The sequence below is a fragment of the Doryrhamphus excisus genome, linkage group LG10 (genome assembly GCF_037039965.1).
Source record: "Doryrhamphus excisus strain RoL-2023G ecotype Guam linkage group LG10, RoL_Dexc_Guam_v1.1, whole genome shotgun sequence".
Taxonomy (NCBI): Eukaryota; Metazoa; Chordata; class Actinopteri; order Syngnathiformes; family Syngnathidae; genus Doryrhamphus; species Doryrhamphus excisus.
Window position 1 is genome coordinate 1,062,703 of NC_136366.1, and position 23,648 is coordinate 1,086,350.

At 38.7% G+C, this 23,648-nt stretch overlaps 1 protein-coding gene across 1 annotated transcript in view; it reads right to left on the bottom strand.

Moving 5' to 3' along the window:
• Window positions 1-23,448, bottom strand: part of adgra1b (adhesion G protein-coupled receptor A1b) — a 146,840-nt gene extending 123,392 nt beyond the window's left edge. The window contains exons 1-2 of the mRNA XM_058055964.2: window positions 22,841-23,448; window positions 8,507-8,578 (exon numbers count right to left, since the gene is read on the bottom strand). Of these exons, the coding sequence (XP_057911947.2) occupies window positions 8,507-8,578; window positions 22,841-23,058 (290 nt within the window). The 5' untranslated portion in view covers window positions 23,059-23,448. The remainder of the gene's footprint in view (window positions 1-8,506; window positions 8,579-22,840) is intronic.
• Window positions 23,449-23,648: the final 200 nt, after the last annotated feature.

Sequence of the window (23,648 nt, forward strand, 5' to 3'; positions counted from 1 at the left end):
ATACGTCAGGACTAATATTCAGGTTAGAGAAGAGAATACGCATAGGAAGTACTATGTCTTGGAATCGATTAAAAGTAATGGTAATGGTTTTATTTCATTTGAACATGCATCAGATAACAATTGAGTGCATCCCATAATCAGTTCCCAGTTCCACATGTCCAAAAGGAGTAGGAAGAAGCAAAGCTTATTAAATCCTACCCCTCCATCTGGTACATTTGTTCACTTCCTGCTTTCCATAATACAGTTTAAGTTTTTTTTTGTTTTTTTTAATAATGTACCTCGTACCGAAGTACAATGATAAGTAAGGAAGGTTATAAAAACAGAAAAGACACTAAGTCATCTCGTAAAACACTTTAAGCACAAAAGTTAAACAAGTTAAATTGATGCTCATTGCAAACAAATCCAGTTTTTAAGTTCATTTATGAAAAAATGTCAACATTTTCAAATCATGCTGAATATCCCAAACTTGTCTTACGTCATTCAGTTCTCTTCATTTTTTTTCTGGCTTTCTCATCATATTATCTTTACACTCTCAACATGTCGTTTTGTGTGAAGAGGCTAATAACAACGCAGTCTAAAAACCATGCCTGAATAACACTTTGATTCCGATTTTAGCAAATTCTCGCAAGCATAAGCTCCATATCTGGTTCCTTTGCCTGTCGTCAGCAGGTACTGGAACAAATACAACATTCAACAAGTACTACTAAAAGCATCAATATAAATGTCGACAAAGAGGCAGACAATTTTGTTGGTTGGACCGACACAGACCGAGATAATGACGTTTCTGCACAGATCTCTGAACACAGAATAATTGAAGGTGACTCAGATGAATATATCAGCATATTTTTGAACAACCGATGCATGCTGGGTAGTCACATGACATACACTAATTAGAGTGGCATGTTATGAAATGACTTTCCTTGAATGTAGATGATATTGATAGAACGAAAAGCACATAGCGCATCGCATTTTAATCCTCCTATTGAATCAGTGTGTGTGAGCGTTGTCTTTCACTTTCACTTTCACTTTCACAATTGCAGTGTTGTGTGGAAAAGTTGCTTGTTTGATTGAGCCGATTTGTTTATTATTGCTTATTATTGTCTGTAGTTGTGGCCAACTGGTGGATACTGGCACTCACCATCGTTAGGAAGACTCAGCTAGATGCTCGTTTGTTCTGAGCACGTTTTTCCCTGAGGACTATCCTGAATTTATCAGCTTAACATGTATTTATTCTTAGATTTGGTTTCATCTTATCATGAATGTACCTGTTACTACATGGTCACAGCCTGTATATAAAAGGTTGTTGGAGGGTTTTGGACGTGTTTTAATAAAGGACTTTTGAGGCAAACTTGGTGAATCCCATTACCAGCATTATTGGCTACCTCGTGCTAGCTGTTTTACTCTATTTAGAATGCACAGAATAAATAAAGATGTGTGTTTATGTGTGTCTCATATAAGGATTGATGGGCAAAATTCCCCCAAAAGTGCAGTTTTTCTTTAAAGGGAATTTCGTGATCATAAAAACATATGTGACAAAAATATGAGTTGGAAGTCATCGCTGGTCCCTTTTAAGGTCTAGAACAGGGGTGGGCAAACTTTTTGACTCGCGGGCCGCATTGATATGACAAAATTTACGAGTCCACCTGGTATTATTGTATCTGTAAAATTGTCATGCAATCTGCTATTATTATTTATTATTTTATATTTATATTTAAATATTTTAAAAATAATAAAATATTATAATAATTACAATAAAATTAAAATAATAATTATTATTTTACTATTATGTAAAATATGCAAATATAACAATAATATTACATATAATTAGCATTAATATAATAATTATAATAATCATAATAGTTCTAATAATAATTAGAATAATCTAATAATAATCTAATAATAATCTAATAATAATAATAATAATAATTATTATTATTATTATTATTATTATTATTATTATTATTATGTGCTTGTGTCCCTTTTTTCAGGAGCACTTTGTAAACAACAGACCATGTCAAAAAACGAAATTGATAAAACCATCAAAAGGTTGGCTCAGGCCATGATGCCAGGTTGTATGTTGAGTTTAAATGAAATACTTTGGAAAGATTGGGCGGGCCGTATTCAAACACTTGGCGGGCCGGATGTGCCCCCCGGGCCGTAGTTTGCCCACCCCTGGTCTAGAATACATTACATTATTTCATTGTTTATTGCAATTGACTTCATTTATATCAGCACTGATTTAACTTCAACTAAATTCAACAGCTCCTTACGAGTTCATATGAGCTAGCTCACAATGCTGTCATTGGGATACAGCTATTTTGACTATGAAGAACAAGTCGGTGCTGGCGATCTTCCAGGGCACCTTCGGCACGCTGTTTTGTCACGAAATTGTGAAAAAAGCTGAAAAAATGGACACCAATCCCGGCACAGCCCAGTTTACCAAATTGGCTGCACACGGTGGTGCACTGGACAAAGTTACCAATGCGTTGCTGCGCCACAAACAAAATTAGAGGCCTTAGTGTTCAGTTAGTATTGATTTGGCCCATCTCGACCTGACCTAGTAATTTAAATTAAATTAAAGTAAAAACATAAACATCATTTATAGCTCTAATATGATATTGCACTGACATATAACAATGTGAATGTAATCAATTAATCTAATTCCTAACAGTAGTCTATCTACTAAAATCACAGAAAAAACTCTCCACAGAAATGTTCGGTTGCCTTTGTTTTAGTGGTCAGTAGTCCTTTAAAAGCAGTGAATGTATTAATATGGTCAGCAGTAGGTGGGATAGTTCCAAAAGAACACAGTAGAAGGTCAAAAAGTGTGAGAAGGATTCTCCGGAGAGTTCCCGCTGGTGCAAGCAGATACGCTATTAAAAAGCAGAACTGAACACAAGAAGAAACAACTCCCAAAACACAAAAGCTGGGAGACTGTTTCATCATGCTGGTTTAAAACATTTATCTGCTTCCTTTGCTCGTTTAAAAACCGTGGCCCAATGAAACCAAGTCAAGACAATGTCACCGAGTCAAGTGTCACCTATAAAACTTGGAAAACCATGAAGACGATTTGCATCTGCTAAAAACTGAAACTTCACTGGAAAATTGACCTTGACCGCCTCCCCTAGGTAATCATCTGCAGGGCTTTTGCTCAGAGAAAAATATTCCCTGCAAGTCAATGGAAGATTTAAGGTTAAGAACTGCTGCTTGAGATTGCTGAGAACATGAATCGTCCAGGTCTCTTTGTCCCAGTGGAACTCGAGCTTGCGCTAACATGTCTGCAAGACAAAAGAAGTAAAGATCACACCGTTGCTAACATAGCTAATGTCATAAATAACGCCGTAATTGAGGAGGTTGAACAGGTCATTAAAAAAAAAACAGAAGGTTGGCGGTTTGATCCTCCTTCCCTCCACCCAGTCATTGTCAATGTGTCCCTGGAGAAAAACACTTCACCAACCTTCTTCTGCAGCCAAAACCAGCTCCAAATTGTAAAACCAGGTTGGCGCACTGCCCGGTGCGCTTGTTTGCATTTATCATTTATACCGGTATAAGTCATTTTCTTATCTTTGGAAAACCCTATACCAGTATAGCACCCAACCCTACTGCAGATGTGTATCTGCATATCAACTGAACTTTGCCGGAGGACCGATGCGACGACAGCCCCCCGAAGGCATCTATTCAAAACTTACAAAACTCCTGTTTGAAATGGTCACTGACTCATTCCATGACAATTCTTGAGAACTGAAGCAATGCATCATAAAATCGGTTGATTCTTTTTCATTAACCCTGTACATAGCCAACAGAATGTTGGGTAAAGGGCTTGGACATCTTCTTCTCAGAGTGAGCTATCGCAAACAATACCCTGAATCATTCTAGTGTTTCTGCACAGATATGTCCATTCATCTTTATTCACATTCTTAAAAATAAAGTTTGTGTAATGTACCAAATATATAAGTTCAGTAAGTAACTAACACTGAAACTTATTTTTGTTGTGTAGTAGTTATTCTGATTAATGATGTAATCGAAGGTTCCTAACTGGAGATCATACACAGAGGTTTGTGTGGTGGGAACCCATTATTAAGTGGCAAAACTAACCAACCAGATAACAGTGACGGCCTTTGTTCCTGCTTTGCTACCGTGGGAGCCAGTTTGGCTTACAGTTAGCAGCATGGGTCCATATTAGAGGTTGGGTGGTAGGGTGTTCAGCTCATTATCTGACACACACAGAGAACGTTGATTAATAGTGATCATTAAGCTTTACAGGCCAAATAATTGTTTGCATTTTATTTAACAACAATATTAATTATGAAATGTTCTCGGATTGAATATATTATATAATATAATTTTAAATGTACAAAAAAAATGGATGGATGATTACACAAATCTGGCTCACTCACATATATATAATTATCAAGTTTACTGGCCTACATAAGCAAACATTCCTAAAGAGACAGTAGACATCAAGATGCATGCTGTAAATAGACACAATAAAGCTTCCGACCTCATTACATTTAAAGTTAATCTTGTTATTTTTGCCTTGTAGAATAATGTTGAAAGGCATTTTTCCAATGAATGTCACTTCAAGAGCACATCCTATCTACTATACTACAAGTGGAACGCATTGTGTACATATTTAATGGTAATGGTTTTATTTCATTTGAACATGCATCAGATTCCAATTGAGTGCATCCCATAATCAGTTCCCAGTTCCACATGTCCAAAAGGAGTAGGAAGAAGCAAAGCTTATTAAATCCTACCCCTCCATCTGGTACTTTTACAATCAGTAACTGTTACATTTGTTCACTTCCTGCTTTCCATAATACAGTTTTAGGTTGTTTTTTTTGTTTTTTTTTTAAATAATGTACCTCGTACCAAAGTACGAGGTGATATGAAGTGCATTTATGTAGATTTTCTGGTTTTTATCTATATTTTTCAGATTCAGAATCCCCTTTATTGTCATTTTATTTGTTTATTGTCAGGTATATAATATACAATTAAAATAAAAAATGTTTTCTAAATTGAGGAGATCATATAGATGATAGCAAGGATGCAACCAAGAACCCTTCACCCTTCATTTTTTTAATAATTACCTATTTGGTCCTTGGAATTATCCTACCTGTTCTCAGTGTCCAGTGACCCTGGCCAATAGCACTCATCATAAATAAATTTAAATTAATAAATGTGATGATCAGTATCGGAATTGACAGCACACCCTGATCGGAACATATATCGGAATATATATTGTTATATTGACTTTCTTTAAAGGGAACGTCCGTCTTCCCCCACCCACCACCTCCATCGCTCCACCTACAAATATTCACAGTTCCACTGAAAAAAAAAAACTCACTATTTACCTGATTGTTACCCCATCACGGCTGTTTGCCATTCCAGAAGCCAAGCTCACTGAGAATGAACGGTGCAATCACACAAACATGCACTATTACACTTGTCAATCTTCTGCCAATTCCCTCTTATTCTGTCATTCGGCCAACCAACCGTGATTCCAATGTGCCGTATCAAGGAACAGTTGGCAGCCACTTTCTAGTCTCTGAGCGTACCTGGCCTGGCATCAAGTGCACAGAAAAATGTATCCAAATGCTGCATGTAGCAGAACAAAGGAATGCTGTGCCCAGATAGGGAGAGGAAGAAAAGAGCAAAGTAAGGTGGGACAAACCTTGGGAATGGGGTCCCATCATTCAAGTGAAGCAAGAGGAATGAGCGTTTAAAGGTTAAATGGTACAAAGACACATTGAGACAGATTACATTGTCATGTAGGCAGACTATATAGCCACTCAATTATAGGCATACTGTAGCTTTAATGTTATTCCATTCTTTAAAAATTAAGCAGGCAGGGAGGAAGTCAGAAAGTGACTGACAGTTGCTTTATTCATAACAGTTGGAGTAGAGATGTCCTGTAGTCATGCCGATTTTTGCCTTTCTTTATTGATCAGAAATCAGATGATAAGCCCACTTGATTTTTACAGCTGCTGTAAAGTGCTTAGTTTTTGCAACAGGCAGGGAAATAAAGAAAGCCATGTCAAACATGTGGGAATATGTGTGTACTGTTAATGAATAAAGTCCTACAGCTACTTGAAAGTTACTTCAAGGGGTGTACTAACAGAGCTGCATTCAGTACCACAATGTTAATACAGTAGAGTCTCGTTATATCGATATCGGTTAAAACGAATTACTACTTATTACGATACTATTTTCATTTCCCGGCAAATTTCTAGTCTTTTATGATATAATTAGCTCCGTTAGTACAATACACGGTTATTATGATAATCCGGTTACTACGATGCCCTTTTCATCTCCCGCCAGCCAATTTGGTCTGCTTATATCGATACAAAAGCAGCTTAAATCAATCTTTGCTTAAGGATTTCAATACCAAAAAAGAACACGGCGAACGGCTGCTTCCAGTCAACTTTATTTTTCACACTTCCACCACCAGAGTGCAGCACACACAGCGGAAAACACCCGTCCCTCGCGCCTACCCCTCCGGGTGGCAACACCTTCCCTATCGATAGTTCCGGGGTGAATTATGTCCCGGTAACCGGTAATCACTACAGCGTAAGTTTATTTCTATTTACTGTAGTACAAAATTTATTGTAGTACAAAAGCATGCTAGATACGCAATCCATGAACTCAAGGAGAAAATTACATGCCATATCAAAGATCCGCCCACTTTTAATGCAGTTCAGCGCAGGATCGGATATATGGATAGTCCGGTTATCGGTATTTTTTCCGACTCCCGAGAATATCGATATAACAAGACTTTACTGTCGTTCATCTGAGGACCAAACACAAATATGAGAATGAAGCGTTTAGCATGGCCACCAATGAAAACACCAACGCAACAAAATCTGAACTTTTCTAGTAAAAGAAAAGACAGTAGAAAGGCAAAGTGGATCGCTGAAATTTAGCCAAATGTATTCCTTCGGAAAACCAGACCATCTTTATTATGGATTGTGGAGGACATGGGTGGGGGCTTAAATTGGTACATTATTTTACAGCTACAGTGCATGTGTGTAAGACTTGGTGATGGGTGAACATTCACTGATGGCAAACAGGGGAATAATCTGTCAGCCTTGACTGTATTTGTATCAAAAATACAGATAACTATGATAACTACGATAATTTTTTTCCTACCAACTTTATATCACTAGCCAAATTAGAAGCAAGAAGAGGGAAAGACAAAAAAATAGATAGTGACCAACGCAACATGAGCCGTTTTCAACTATGTTCTGTCAAATGCACCGCGTCCATAATGACACAAGTTGACCAACTACGTAAGTGTAAATATCATACAAACCAAAACAGTGCAAAATAGAGAACGTCTCAAGAGAGTGAACGGTAAGTTTGTGTAGAAGTGAGAGTTAAGCTCGTGTGAGTGAGAAAAAATATCTACTATATTATATCATATATTTATCACAGCTATTGCCTATCACCTCACAGCTAGGAGACCCGAGTTCAATTCCACCCTTGGTCATCTCTGTGTGGAGTTTGCATGTTCTCTCCATGCATTTGTGGGTTTTCTACAAGTGCCCCGGTTTCCTCACACATTCCAAAAACATGCAGGTTAATTGGTCCATGGGGAGAACGTGCAAACACACAGAGATGCCCGAGGTTGGAATCAAACTTGTGTCTCCTAGCTGTGTGGCCACATAGCCACTGTGGCCTATCATCTTTGTGTTTTAGTTAAAAAAAAGATCGACATTTGTGCTTTGTTCATTTTGAGTTATTTTGTCTAAGTCCTAACTGATTACTTGATTAATCGAAACAACCAGCTTCAGATTAATCGAGTGAGAAAATAATCATTAGTTGCAGCCCTGCTTCTTATACTGCAATGTCATGCAATAACAGAAATGAGCCTTCTCCGAACTATTCCCACAAAGTTGGAATAAAAGAATTGATGCAATACAATTCGGTGGTAATGAACGAGTCCAGTCCATCTCTGGAAGTCTCAATACTTTTCTTCAATAAACCCTCCATCTGAAGGGTGATTGACCTAAAAGTGGAGAAATACATTTCCTTTTTATCTACAAATTTCGGTGTCACCATCCAAGCAGTTATAGAAGCAGTTATCCGAGGGCTCGACAGAGGTGAAAGCAATCAATTGGTGACTTCTGGGGGCAGACATGAGTAGCAGCACGGCCATCATAGATCTCATCTTCAGGCTGCTCCAATGAGGCCTACTGGGACATCACATAAAGTCTGGGATTCATTGACAAGGGTTACATGCTCTCAGGACTCCCACATCCAGCACTACATTAGACTCATATATGATGCTTTATATTATCTTTTTTAAGACATTTACCGAGCCAATTGAGGTTAAGCACCGGGGCTAAAAGGTGAAAACTATTGGCAATCCTCCTGCAAGACACACTTGAACAGGCAACTCCAGCTATGTCTTCCTTTTTTTGCTTTCTGGAGCTCCAATACGATGACAATGACTGTGACTCAGGGGAGGACAAAACAATAAAGCCGTCTTGATTTAAGTACTTACAGTTTTTCCAGCGCTGCCAAGCCGTAGAAGGAGCCGTTCCTCAGCACAGAGATCTTGTTGTTACTCAGATTTCTGTTCAAGGGCAGAATATGATTGGAAATGAGGTCAATATACACAATGTGCCCATGAGTACAATAATGTCAAAGAAAAGTATTTTGAAAACGACATATTCAAATCTAAATACAGTAAAGTCTCGTTATATCGATATCGGTTAAAACGAATTACTACTTATTATGATACTATTTTCATTTCCTGGCAAATTTCTAGTCTTTTATGATATAATTAGCTCCGTTAGTACGATACACGGTTATTATGATAATCCGGTTACTACGATGCCCTTTTCATCTCCCGCCAGCCAATTTGGTCTGCTTATATCGATACAAAAGCAGCTTAAATCAATCTTTGCTTAAGGATTTCAATACCAAAAAAGAACACGGCGAACGGCTGCTTCCAGTCAACTTTATTTTTCACACTTCCACCACCAGAGTGCAGCACACGTCCGGGTGGCAACACCTTACCTATCGATAGTTCCGGGGTGAATTATGTCCCGGTAACCGGTAATCACTACAGCGTAAGTTTATTTTTATTTACTGTAGTACAAAATTTATTGTAGTACAAAAGCATGCTAGATACGCAATCCATGAACTCAAGGAGAAAATTACATGCCATATCAAAGATCCGCCCACTTTTAATGCAGTTCGGCGCAGGATCGGATATATGGATAGTCCGGTTATATCGGTATTTTTTCAGACTCCCGAGAATATCGATATAACGAGACTTTACTGTACGTTGTAATGCGATAAGGATGTAAGCCTAATGCGCTTAAAGTTGTAAATCATGTTTCTATATCCTACATGAGTATTAGCTGATGATACAGAATCATTTTTCATCAATTCAATGTCACATTTTAAAAGTATGAGAACCGCCTGTATTATTCTACAATACAGAACATTCATCCATTCATATTCTATGGATCGCCAGGTGCTGGAGCCTATCCCAGCTGTCTTCGGGTGAAAGGCGTGGTACACCCTGGACTGGTGGCCAGCCAATCACAGGGCACAAATAGACAAACAACCATTCACACTCACATTCATACCTATGGACAATCTGGAGTCGCCAATTAACCTAGCATGTTTTTTGGAATGGGGGAGGAAACCGGAGTACCCAGAGAAATGCCTGAGGGTGGAATCGAACTCGGGTCTCCTAGCTGTGTGGCCTGCACGCTCACCACTTGTCCGCCGTGCAGCAATAAGAACATTTAAGTATCAAATTCCAATTTAGAGGATGTGCGATGCCTTCACTTTGGTCATTACAATTGCGTTGCAAATAAATTATTTTGTTCCTCAATTAATTAAATTGCTGTTTCAATGAATCGAGTAATCAGTTAGGCGCCACATGAACAAATTAATATGAACCATATACAAACAGAGCTTTGATCTTCTGATATGTATGAATATCTTGTTTTGCCTTCAACACAAACATAAAAGGTCTGCTTTTATGAACAACTGAGTCGCTGAAATGAAAAATATTTAAAATTTGTAATAAAATAATAATAATAATAAAATACCAAAAATGTTGTTGATTAAATGCATAATGGATGAATCCTCAATTCATGATTCAATTGTTGCAGCTCTACATGAACGCACCAAAGCATGAACAAACACACTCAAAATGTGTCAGCATTCACGGCCCTGCATATGCAAACAATTTGGACTAAATGGGACATTTTTAAATCACAATTAATCACGCCACTGCTGCAGCTTAATTTAGATTAATCATGATCAATATCCATCCGTTAATGGATTGAGTTTTATTTTGTGGTGGTAAATAGACTCTTCAATTGCGCACTCCCAGACATCTACTTTATCTCTCATGTGGAGCTTCTATTACTCCCAGAAGTCCAATCAGGGAGACATTTTTTTTTCTCAATCTTCTTTCTTTTCAGTTATAGAATTTGTAGATTTTTCTCATTACTTTAGTTTATGACGGCACTTTGCACCAAATCTCTGTGTATGTGTGACTTCCAAAACCTGTATAATCCATCTGGCAAGTGTGTTTGTCAGTTTGTCAGAGGAACCCACGTTCCATGAGCGCTCTGAAGTACTTGCAGAGAATCCCTGTCTAATTTACTGTAAGTTTCGTGTTGGTATGATACTTTAACCTTGGAGTGTGCCTCGCTGAAAGAAAACTTCTTCCTGCATAGTATGCAAAGTACTTGATGCCTGTCGATTTTTTTCATCTCAAGTTGTTGTTGGATGCAAACTTTCCATGAGGAGAGCCAAAGTGTTGTTTAGCTGTCTGTCTTGATTGAGTTGGTTCTGCTACCAGATATTGTGCCAGTGACTGAATCACTAGCCACGTTTACATGGACCCAAATATTCCAATTCCATTCGGGTTATTTGCTCAAATGGAAAGAATCTAACCTTTGTATACATCTCAAAAGTGCCAATCCGAATGAATATATAATCGGATTCACAGGGGTGGAATATTCCTTTCCCCAATCCGATTGAGGTATCTTGTATTGTATTGTATTGTTTTAAGAAGTAGTTTATCTATTGGGCTGAATACTGTATCCAATTGTTTTCTTGAGTGTCTTTTTTGAGATAATTTTATACTGCATACTTATAGACCTTGGGTTCTAGTTTCGTATATCAGGCGCAACGCAAGGCCCAACGGGGTGTGGCCAGCGCACTTTCCAATGCCGTAATATTAACCAATCAAATGCGCCGTTCTGTAATTTTTGGATGGAAATGAAGAATGTAAAGTTAGCTTCAAAGCCCTGGCAGATGGCTCTTGCAGCAAGACCGAAGTTATTTGTATCTACTGTCGCTGTGTATGACTTATCACGGATTACAAATCTTATTTTTATTTTATTAATACATTTTGTGAGTGCAACTGTGTTCTTAATGTATTTTTAAGACAAAAAGTCCTTGTCAGCAGGAAACTGTAAGGGGAAGTTAGTTCAGTCGAATACATCATCAGTCGTTGACTTTGCAGTTCTTTGCTAACTGGCCCAGTTACGCTACAAGTGTCACAAATCCATCCATCCTTATACAGCGGTGCGGCTAATTTATGGCAAAATTTTAATCCTGTGACATATCCTTTACTTCAGACCTACCACTAATCGTTTAAATACAGTGCCGCCAACGAGTCAGTGAGGAAACTCTAACTTTTTATTTGTCAGGAGCCAATAACGAGCTACAAGTGAACAATGAGAAGCTTGTTGAGCCATTGGAAGTCACAGGAGGTCATTAGTCAATGTAACAATCTGACTCACTGTGTAGAATGCTAATGAATGCTAATCTCACCACACAGCAACTGAACACTCAGTTAAAGGTATACCTAAGAAATTCACCCATTCATCCTGTCAAATAAATAGCTGCTTGGTCTTCATGGACTGGTATGTGCCACAATATTTTATGGTATTTATTTACATTTTATTACATTTAATTAAATTTTCTTGTAACTTTTGTCCGTTTCCAGTTTCCAGTCAACAATTTTGACCACATGTATAAACACAGAGAAAATGTCACCGTAATTTGTTACCAGGAATGCTTATGTGACTATATTCTTTGGGGAAAGTACAAATCCTCCCTAGGGTGATAACTCTTGTCTTGGCAGGAAAAGCTGGATCGTCGTTCAGGAAGGCCTCTCTCAGCCCCAGGCCAGGATGGACCCAAGCTTTTGTCAGCAAAATCATATCAGCGTCATTCATGGGCATGCCCTAGAATCTTACTTCTTATAATAAAATATGAAAGAGCTGCCAACCTTTAAGAAATGTTATGAGCCACCGGCTGCAAACGGCCCCTGGGCTGCACTTTGGATACTTGATCAGTGTTAAACTTGCAATGCACCGTCAACTCTGTGAGGAACTACAACTTTCATTGACTGTTTAGCTTGCTAGCTTTCTGTCGCAATGGTAATTCAAGAGAGGAGAGTGTTATCGAAGTTGGAAATATTCGATGAGTGACAACAGTCAGCAGATCCAAAATCAGAGTAGAAGGCGTTGACGAAGATGGCCTGCTCATGTACAGACAAGTAATAATGCACTACAAGTCGACCAATCACAGAGTGACCAATCAACAAATGGTGTTGTAGATTTTTTGGGAGGTGCACACCCGTATATTTGTTCCAGCGTGAAATTGCTCAGCTCAATTGGAATCACCAAGCTGTGGAAGAAAGCCAAACATCAGTATGCAGCAGTCTACGCTTCCGTTGTTGTTGATCCATACAATAATACCATAGCAGGGGTTCTGTCACTTTGGGTTTATTTTAACACAAAGCTCTTCGACATCGGAAAATAGTAGTCAATATGTCAGCATGAAGTCGGGAGGACATGGTGAGAAAGTGCAGGTAGGACCAAGCTCACTGACTGAAATAAGACTTTTGCTTCAAAACAGTTGTTTTGACAAAGACATGTTGAGGCCGTGTTGTAGTGAAGATAACGAATTGTGAGATCATGGAATACATGATGTTGTCGCCGTGTTTTGTTCCTTCTGTTCCCCATACCGCTACACCTCCCTTTGTGGACATCTTACCGTGGGACAGACAGCCTCTGTTTGTGCAAACTCAAGCGTGTCCTGTGCTGTATGTTTGTGTGTGTGCAAATGTGTGTGTCTGTGTGTGCTTTTCGACCCCTACGTGCCTAACTCGGGCTTCTGCGTATTGTCCAGGAAATGAGCAGAATAGCAGAATTGAACATTATGTAAACAGCCCCATGACAAACTTCTGGGTATTTGTCCAACTCTCTATTTACATTGTCAATCATGTTCTCAGTGGCTACACTGCAAATAACATAATTGCAGGAGGAGGAAAAGGCCTCATGGGGTATAAAGTACAATATCTGCCCATATGTTGACATACAATTTGACAGTGGTCACAGTGGTATAATAGGCACAGTTGACAGTGATGCTATATGCAGTATTTACTGTTTTTTTTTTGTTCCTCCAATGCTGTAAGTCACACTGACAGACACAAATTAACACCAATTAAAGTACATTTATTAAATGATCAGGTTCAGCAGCTTAAACAAGTCACACTAATTCATGTCCGCGCTAAACACGAATAAAACTTGTCTACATTGGACAACGGTGTTGTGAAGTGTTGCATCAAAAGTAGCACTAACTGGGCAGAATAATTAATCAACTAATTAATTGATTGTTGAGAATTCAGCCGATTGGTGTGATTCATTTGAATTGTACTTAGAAAGTCCTACAAGATTTTCTTTATTTGTTTCTAAACAGGTGAAAATGAATGTTGTGTTAATGTAATGTAATACAATGTAATAATTGTTGTTACAAACATAAACAGTTTGATCATTTAGGCCAAGCCAAATGAGGAAATTACAAAAATATAATTGTTGAGAGGTAATTCTGTATTACCAAAAATACAGTGGTATGAAAAAGTGATCATTTTCAAGATTAGTTGTTAGGATCAGCCATTTCAGTTAAATATATCCTATATCAGACCAACACAATGATAGATAAGAAGTGGGTAGCAAATTTGTTGGAATTTCTTGATAAAGATTAAAACATAAATATGAGTAACATGGGTCACAGGTAAGTCCCTAAGACACCGACTGACTTGCATTTATTTAACGAGCATCTCTCTTTTCAAAATGAGATAAGCCGATGAGAATACATGCTTCGTATCGAATGCCAAGGCTGTTTTTGGTTGGCTTTCAGCTGTTCCCATGTTCCTAGTTGCCATTACACGTGATGTCTTTGATCTGACATCAGATGTGATGGGACAATTAATAAAAAAGTGCACATGCTGGTTCAAACGGTTACATTAAATGGTGGTTGCTGTGATTGTTTATTGCATTAAAATGTACCTGACACTCTGAAAAACCTGCCTGTGAAGTTTTGGTCACGTGTCTGCACTGTGCGCCTGTCAGTCAATTTACCACTGCGAAAATAGACCACCAAACTGCGATGCAGTTGTTTTCCTGAAATGCTTACGTATATTTACATTAAATTCTTCGCATATCAACATGTGTTGGTTTGCAAAAAATGTTCAATCACACCTTGCTTCAATGATTGGTCATTTTCTCCCCAAAATGGAAATGTTTGGCAATAGACCATTCCCAGCACACCCGATCTGACAATATGGAACTTCGTATTCCGGGCTAGCCACAACTCCTGTTTACGTACATGTCTGCAAATCATCCCAAATTGCCGTTTCATGGAAATGAGCGCGATGATGTGAGTGAGGTCAGCTCTTCACTTATACAGAAGCTGCCGATTTTGTGTCCTCACTACAGCTGTGAGACTTCTGTGTGGTCTGCCTGAAATGTAACTAATCTCGAAACTAGCCTGCCGGCCATGCGCCAGAGACATCCAGCTGTATTATTACACAAGACCAGGAACCAAAATAGCAAACGACACCATCCACACCACCAATCATGAGGACGAAGTGGAGCAGGGATCATAATGTTAACTATTACAAACACTGGATTCCATTGGCCTCGAGGTTTTCAGCCATTTTTCTTAAATCAGCCAAAAGCTGTGTTATTCTAAAAGATAGAGTTACAAGGCATGGCCAATGAAAACAACATATTTTATAACAACCAACACCGACCTTGGATGGGAAACGGACATGCTCCAGGGGTTGCATCCAAAAAGTGTATATTATCAGTACATTACTCCATATAGTCTCTACATGATAGTAAGGCACATCTGCCTGGGATTTAACTCATCACAAGTGGGAAGGAAATTCCTGAGTTGTTTATTCAAGTGGCAGAAAATGAGCCGTTGGGGAATTTACAAGAATAGTGTGCCTAATTAGCCTTGGTTTGGCTTATTGCGGGACAGTTTTTATTTTGTTTTCAACTGAGTTGATGTATTTATTGCATTATGTACTGGTAGCATCGTGTATTCTATTAATGGGATGTCATGGAGAGGGTCAGAGGCATCTCTTAACATCGACCGCCGCAGCCGCACAAAACCACTTCCTTGATATCAACGAGGGATATTGTAACGGCCTTCTTTTATCGAGTAGATGCAGAGACCTGTGGGAGCTGTGGTCAATACCTATACTGGTTTCATGTTCGATTGCATTCCTAAATCTCCAGCAATCCCTCTTTAGTCAATTTATTTTCTACATTGTAAGGTTGTTAATCATTATCAAAGAGCGAAAAACGTGTGATGAATAGTTAAATACCAAGTACTAAGTACAAATACTATGAAACCACAAAACATTGTTAAAAAAATTAATAGTGTTGAATGCAAAACACGTTTATGCTCTGCTGAATGAATGAATGATTAGGAATCAGGAAAGTTAGCGTGCATGTACTTCATATACACATGAAAGGTAAGACCACAAATATTTTTTTACTTATTGAAATTTTTTTTTTTAAAAAATATGAATAAATAATAATAAATATAATAATAATTAATATTTTTTACTTATTGAAAAAATTCTAAAAAAAATAAATATAAAAAAATAATTATAAATATAATATAATATATAGAAATTAAAAAATATAAAAAAATTATAAATGGGATTAAGACGTCTTTGAATTTTTTTTTTAATCAAAGCGAATTATTCTCTTCTTTTTCTTATCCTCTTCATGAGCAGTCTGTACTAACATAAAAAAAACCTCCCATGGAGCACTCACAGTGCCTCGCCAGCCATGAACCTCGCCACACGTCACTCCTACTGACACACCATCCCATTATTGAGAACTCAGTTTGAATAAAAAAAAAGTGACAGACTACATTTGCATTTATTTTCATTTCTCATTCATTGGTAATTCTTTCATTTGTATTTCTAAACAAATTTGTTTTGCTTTTCCTTTTTTTTTTTTGCTCACTTTTTGCCTCACGGAGCATCCATCAAAATGACAAACACATGGTCTATTATGCAGATGAGACGCCGACGTCATTTAGTCATTGAATGAATTTACCTGCAAAGTTTTGCACACTATAGGAGACTATCTGGAGATTTATTTTTTTTTTGCTCGGTTTTATTGCTATTGCTGTTGTTGCTATTGGTGAGCGCCACTGTTTATGAGCCACAAATGCAACCTGCTTGGATTTTTGTTTATATGGCCACCAACATATTGTATCTCATATTAAAGTAAATCAACTGTAGGTAATGCATTATTAAAGAGGGCACTGCATATTCTACTTAAAATGTGTCTCCCAATGTCTCTGTCATCAGTAAATTTGAATTACATTATTACAAGCTAATGCACATTTTTATCTTCACCATGCACCAAAATAAGAACTCAAGAGAAGAAGCTTCAGAGCTTCTTAGATGTAAATAATTCATACCAATTGAGCACAGAGTGCACTCCACGGAGCATAATTATTGTCTGTATTCAGCCAAGTATGCCTGTTGAAGGTGTATCTCCAGACAAATTCCTGTGCCAGATAACTTTGAATACAAATCTCTCCGGATGCATCCGTGTGTTTACTACCCCACTAGGAGGTGTACAGCTACTAGATGTTCTTTTCCAAAGTCAGCAAAAACCAGATATTTGGTGCTGGTAACTTTATTAGCTGTGGTTGTTGATGCAACACTGCTTCTCGGTTGGATCCATGTTGTGATGATCCAATTAGCTTGGCTTTGCTCCCAAGTGTCCTTCATTTCATTCATTCATTACTTGACTGATGGGTCAATAGGTCAAGCTGACAGTGCGGTTTCTACGTAAAAGCCCTCTGCAACATATTTTTTAGACATTATAACAATAACCTGAATTTTGATTGGAATGGGACAGTACCAAACCACAACACTTATTAATTCAGATTCTCCCGCATGCATGCAAGCACAATTAAAATGCTTCCATGATCACGCTATGCAACACAACTAGTCCAAAAATGCAGACTTTCATCCCCATTACATCATAGTATATTCAGTCATTAAAGTTATTAGTGTTTTACAGTGGTAAGTAATTTTACACATACAATATATGGAATATGTCATGTTGTAATTTGCAACCTTTATTAACCTTCAGAAGCTAATGTTGTGCTTCTGAGCGATACACCAGTATAGATGACACGGCACACTTTTGATATTTCAAGCACGTAATGTCAAACAATTCATGGAATTATATGAAGCAAAATGTTGGTCTTGTGCAGTCGCAGGGTTTGCATGAGATGTCATGGATAAGAGAACACAGACACAGGCTTTGTGTGCATGCCAATGAAATATTCATGTCAAACTACTCCGAAGGGCGCAGACAGCACCTTACCAAGAAGGGAAGTGCCCAATATAATAACATGGGGTGCAAAAGAATATTTGTAGGAATCAATAACCACACGGAAATATATTTGAGGAAAAATAGTTGAGGCTGTTTTGATGATTCACAAAAATCCCTCAACACATTTAACTCATTTCATTGTGATCTTCTTCTTTCTTTTTGGGCTTTTCCCTTCAGGGGTCGCCACAGCAAACCAATCTCCAGACCATCTCAGTCTGGCCTAAAGAACTTTATCTCCAAGGCCTCTAACATGTAATGTCCCTCCGATGTACTCCTTCCTGATCCTATCCATCCTGGTCACTCTCAATGTTTGTATACATTTCCTTTCGTTTTAGCTGTGATAGAAGAGTTTCAGCTAAAATGAAAGGAAAGGTATACAAAACTGTCTGATGTACTCATTCCTGATCCTATCCATCCTGGTCACTCCCAATGTGAACCTCAGCATCCTCATCTCTGCTACCTCCAGTTCTGCTTCCTGTGTATTTCCTCAGTGGCACTGTCTCTAGCCCAAACAACACGGATGGTCTCACCACAGTTTCTTAAACCTTTCCTTTCATTTTAGCTGAAACTCTCCTATCACACATCAAGCCTGACACTTTTCTCCACCCGTTCCTCCTGCCTGCACACGCTTCTTCACCTCCTTTTCACAATCTCTATTGTTGAACTGTTAACAAATTTCACGACCATAAAGACCATGTATCACAAGTAATCCACTTACAATCCGGTAGCAAAATATGTAATATCTGTCATATCTCTCAGCCCCTCTGGCCCAGGCATAATGTTCTTACAGCCCAACCCTGGGTTCCCGAGCTTACAACAGCCCCTCTGATGACGAGGACCCACACAGCAGATGACTTAATGCTAAACCCAAAGATTTGGATCAAAAGATTTCTTCTCCCTCTCAAACAGTACTGAAGCAGGCTTTAGAAGAGCTTAGTGTGGTTCCGTCAAAGATGATACGCAAATCCAGAAGAAAATCACTTTCACTTGCACAGAAAAAGCAGTGCATCAGCTACGATGAGCCAGGCTGTACAGTTGTTCCAGTGTGGTGAATAAAGTCGGGATTTAAAATGGTGAAAAAAGACAAATATTATGAATGCACACATGTACAAGCAGTGATAACTACATCTGAAATGCAATTAAAATATGTTTTAAGTGTACGAGTAATCAATTATTTTCTTCATCTGTTCATTTAGAGTTTGTTGTTTCAATGCATCGGGTAATCAGTTAGTAAAAAAAATGTCAGAACATTTACCATCGAGGGCTACATATTGAAAAATGGATTTTGTTGTAATGTGTACAAATGGTTAGCCAGTTTGTTGCCAATAAATAATGTGTTTTACAATTTGAGTGTATTTAATTATGGATTAATGGCTTAAGGTCTGTTGCTTTTTGTTATGCAGGACTCTGCTGAATTTAAATTTTACATCATTTTATATCGTTTTACATGCCAAAAATATAGTTATAATATATGCTAAGGTCCGCTGCACACAGGCCACACAGATACGAGACCAAAGTTCGATTCCATCCATCGTCGGTTTTTTAATTGGCGACTCCAAATTGTCCATAGGTATGAATGTGAGTGTGAATGGTTGTTTAATGAATAAATGATGAATGAATGAATGCTAAGGTCCATAACGGCCAATGCTACTGTTTAGCTTCTATTTCCCTTACTTGATAGTGCAGGTTACACAAGGAGAAAGTTGCATGATCAACAATGTAGGACATCTGTAAGCTTCTTTCCTTATCCTCGTCTTATGCTTGTGTTTATCTATTTGTTTGGCTAGTTTGCTTGGTGTGCAAGTCTGCATTAATCCACATTGTTACGGCTCAGCGGGTGAGTGGGTCAGCTCCTCTGTGGGTTGTCTAATGGTTGGAACTTTGTACTTGGTGGGAAAGTTGCTCCAGTCGGCAAGTTGAGTGTTCCTAAAGTTGTACAACATGGTGGAGCTCAAGAACTGATTAGACCTGTTAAAGGTTTATGGGGGGAAAATGAGGGGCACCAGACCCACAAACAAGGAAATCGGGGCTTCCCTAACTCCCAGCCAATGCCACAGGCTAATTGCTTCAATTCCACGGCCACAAATTGAAGAGTGACATATGGTTTTCATGTCGTCTTTTTTCTTTCTTTTTTTATTCCAAAAACTGTGAGTAAATGGTGATTCATTCATTCATTCATTTTCTACCGCTTATCCTCACGAGGGTCGCGGGGGGTGCTGGAGCCTATCCCAGCTGTCTTCGGGCGAGAGGCGGGGTACACCCTGGAGTGGTGGCCAGCCAATCACAGGGCACATATAGACAAACAACCATTCACACTCACATTCAGAGTGGCCAATTAACCTTGCATGTTTTTGGAATGTGGGAGTCCCCGGCGCGCTAACCACTCGACCACAGTGCAGCCCTGTAAATGGTGATTTCTTCACAATCTTAAAATGTTCAGAATTCCTGTTTTTGTGGATTTTATGAGCTGGAAGTATGTAAAAATAAACAAATAAATACTTGACGTTGTTTAGACTGTGGGCCCTGAATCTATAATCTAGGAAAGTTTAAGTTTTGGAATGGAATTCCGGCGGAAAATAAAGAAAAAAAAAACAAGGAATTTCTTGTCCACATAGATTATAAGACAAAAAGGAAAATAATAAGAGAAAACGATGAGAACGCGTGGGGAGACATTTGCAAGATTTGTTGGGCCGCCTACATTGGTATGTGCACACTTCCCTCGATATATATGTTTATTTGCACAGCACATCGCAACAAAAGAACGACAGGGGAGGCCACTTCAGCATGACAAAGGTCACATTTCCTAGCGCAGGAAAACTGCTTCCTGGCCGGCCACAGCAGCTCACCAAGGAATGAAGCTGAATGAGGAATGGCCTAATAATAATAATAATAATAATAACCTCGAATCTCCTTTAAAACTCTGCTCATTATATAGACAATATGCCAGAAACGCGTCACGCTACTTAGTCTTCTTTGAAACCCCATTTTAATCCAGTCGTATTTTGCTTTATTATTTTGAAAATAAAAACTCTTTATTACCTCTGAGATGCGAAAAGCACCACTTTGACAAATGCTGCATACAGAACACAACCGTTAACCATTCTCCACTTAGAGGAACAAACGCCCGCATGAACCTCCAAAGCGAATAAATGACAGTAAGCAAAGTGCTACTACTAATCAAGTCAGCTTGCAGTTCAGAGGAGCGCTTGGCCATAATTTGTCAGCTGCCTTTACATTTCATATTTTCCTTCCCACTCTGAAGGCACACCTCAAGTCTGGAAGAAATAAGTCTATTAGTGGAGCAGTCAGTCAGTGCACCTGCAGAGCGTTATCAACCCCCCCAAGTGTATGAAGTGCTATTTCATCAACAAGAGAGCATGCAAGAATATTAAGAAAGGCTTCTCAGAGTTGCAATCAAAGTGCAACATCCACATTTGAATAAGTTTCGGTATGATGCAGATAATAGAGCGGGGCAACGGGATGAATATTTTAGTCAAAGGTGACTGCTTGAGACTACGGGAGGTTGCTGTTTTGGGGGCGTCTGTCGTTCTGTTGTGCTGATTTCATGGTAGGCTGCGTTAAGAAATTCTGACATAAAATGGAAATCATCGCCATGATTTATGCATTTCTTTTGGAAATGTAACAGCAGACGTAAGAAAGAAGATGCAAACATTGCAAAAACGGTGATTTGCATGTTGGTTGTCAGCCACTCACATTCATACCAATGGACAATTTGGAGTTGCCAATTACAGTAAAGTCTTGTTATATCGATATCGGTTATAACAAATTACTGCTTATTACGATACTATTTTCATTTCCCGGCAAATTTCTAGTCTTTTATGATATAATTAGTTCCGTTAGTACGATACCCGGTTATTATGATAATCCTGTTACTACGATGCCCTTTTCATCTCCCGCCAGCCAATTTGGTCTGCTTATATCGATACAAAAGCAGCTTAAATCAATCTTTGCTTAAGGATTTCAATACCAAAAAAGAACACGGCCAACGGCTGCTTCCAGTCAACTTTATTTTTCACACTTCCACCACCAGAGCGCAGCACACACACACCGATTCCCGCACTTCCTGGTTCACAGGTCATGCTCAGATTCTATACCGGCATGTGTTTGGCCAGCTATGTGGGGCGGGTTGAGCATGACAGAGATTGATTTAAGCTGCTCGACATTGTTCTATAGTATAGAACAATGCATTATTGCCCACTTTTAATGCAGTTCGGCGCAGGATCGGATATATCGACAGTTTGGTTATATCGATATTTTTTCCGACTCCCGACAATATCGATATAACGAGACCTAAATAAATACAAACTTCACATAGAGATGCCCAAGTGGAGAATATAACCCAGGTCTTCCTGATCTCCTGACTGTATGGCCTACATGCTAACCACTCAGCCATTTTTCAAAATGTACAGTATATTTAAGGCAATATAATCAATACAATACAATTATGCATATTTTGCCTTCATTAAGCATTTTCAGCATAAAAATGGTTAAATGAACTAAGATAAACTATATAAGGTAAGATAAGATGCATTCAAAGACGCTGGAATGAAATGTCACACTCCACTCAGGTCATAAGGTGTCACAACTTCTTTTTGTGCGTCAGGTCAACTAAATTTTGCCAAAAAGTTGAGACAACTAGAAATGTTAGGTTTTGATCCTCCCAACTAATGAAATAGTTCAGTCTAGTTCAAACCAAAATTCACGTGACTTATTGATTTGTTGTTTTAGGTCAAATAACCAAATATTTTGGTCGTATCAACAACGTAAATCAAGTAATTTCAACTCATTTTCAAATCAGGTTAACAAATTATTTCAATTAATTTCAATTTAATTGTGAGTTGAATTGACTTGAGCTAATTAGTTAGACTAAATCAAAAGTGAGTTGCGATTACTTGAGAAAAATATTTGTTTATTTGACCTAATAAAGAAAGTTCCCAAAACAAAACAATAAGTCACGTGAACTTGAAGTTGAAGAACCTTAGTTGTGAGTTGAAATTACCTGAAATAATCTGCTAGATTTAATCCAAATTTTAAGGCAGCGAGGTTCCAAATTTGGAAACAAATTTTGAAAACTTGGATTTTTTTTTGACAGTGAAGTAGCTACTTACAGGGAGAAGGTTCTGTTCGGCAGGAAGCTCGGATGCAGTGTCTCCAACAGGTCCACATCATCACAAACAACTTTGATTCGGATGTGCTGCCTGCTCAGTTCCTTGGACCTCTCCGCCGAACAGTGACAACTGTCCACGATCAGGTCTGGACAGTTTCTGTTGGCCAGGCAGGACCCCCACAGCCCGACCATGGCGCACAGTAAAACCAGACTCCTCATGCCGGACTGGGATTGTTCTCACGCTCATATGTCAAGTGATGTCCTCCCAGCATGTGTTCCAGGTCGGGACCATTTCACATGGGCTCGGTTTCAAGTCCAGCCTGTGGAGCCGCGGTGGAGATTTCACCCCGTCTTGTCCAAAAGCAGCAAATTACCGACGCTACCGATTTTAAAGCAGCGACGTGACACAAAGTTTCACACAAAGTCTTCAAGGCGTCCTGGGCTGCGTCGTGCGTAATAGAACCTTCCCGCAGACCAACTTTGGCGCGCGTCATTGTCACAGTGAAACATCCTGGAATATAAATATATAAATATAAACATGAAGGTTTGCTTGAGCTGCTACACGCCGATGCCTGCAGCCTTGGACTTGTTGCTCCTGCGTCCGCAAAGTCCCTCCCAGCCGTGTTCAATTCCACTTCCAGCTGAACTTTTCATGTTAACCAGCCCTAATGGAGATCACGTGACACATATGTCACTCTCCGCCGTTGGAGTTCAGCAAAATATTGTTTTCAAATAAACATATGAATTTAAATGCATGTGGAAACTCATGATTTATGACGCCCATTTGAAAGAAAAAGTCTAAATTATAA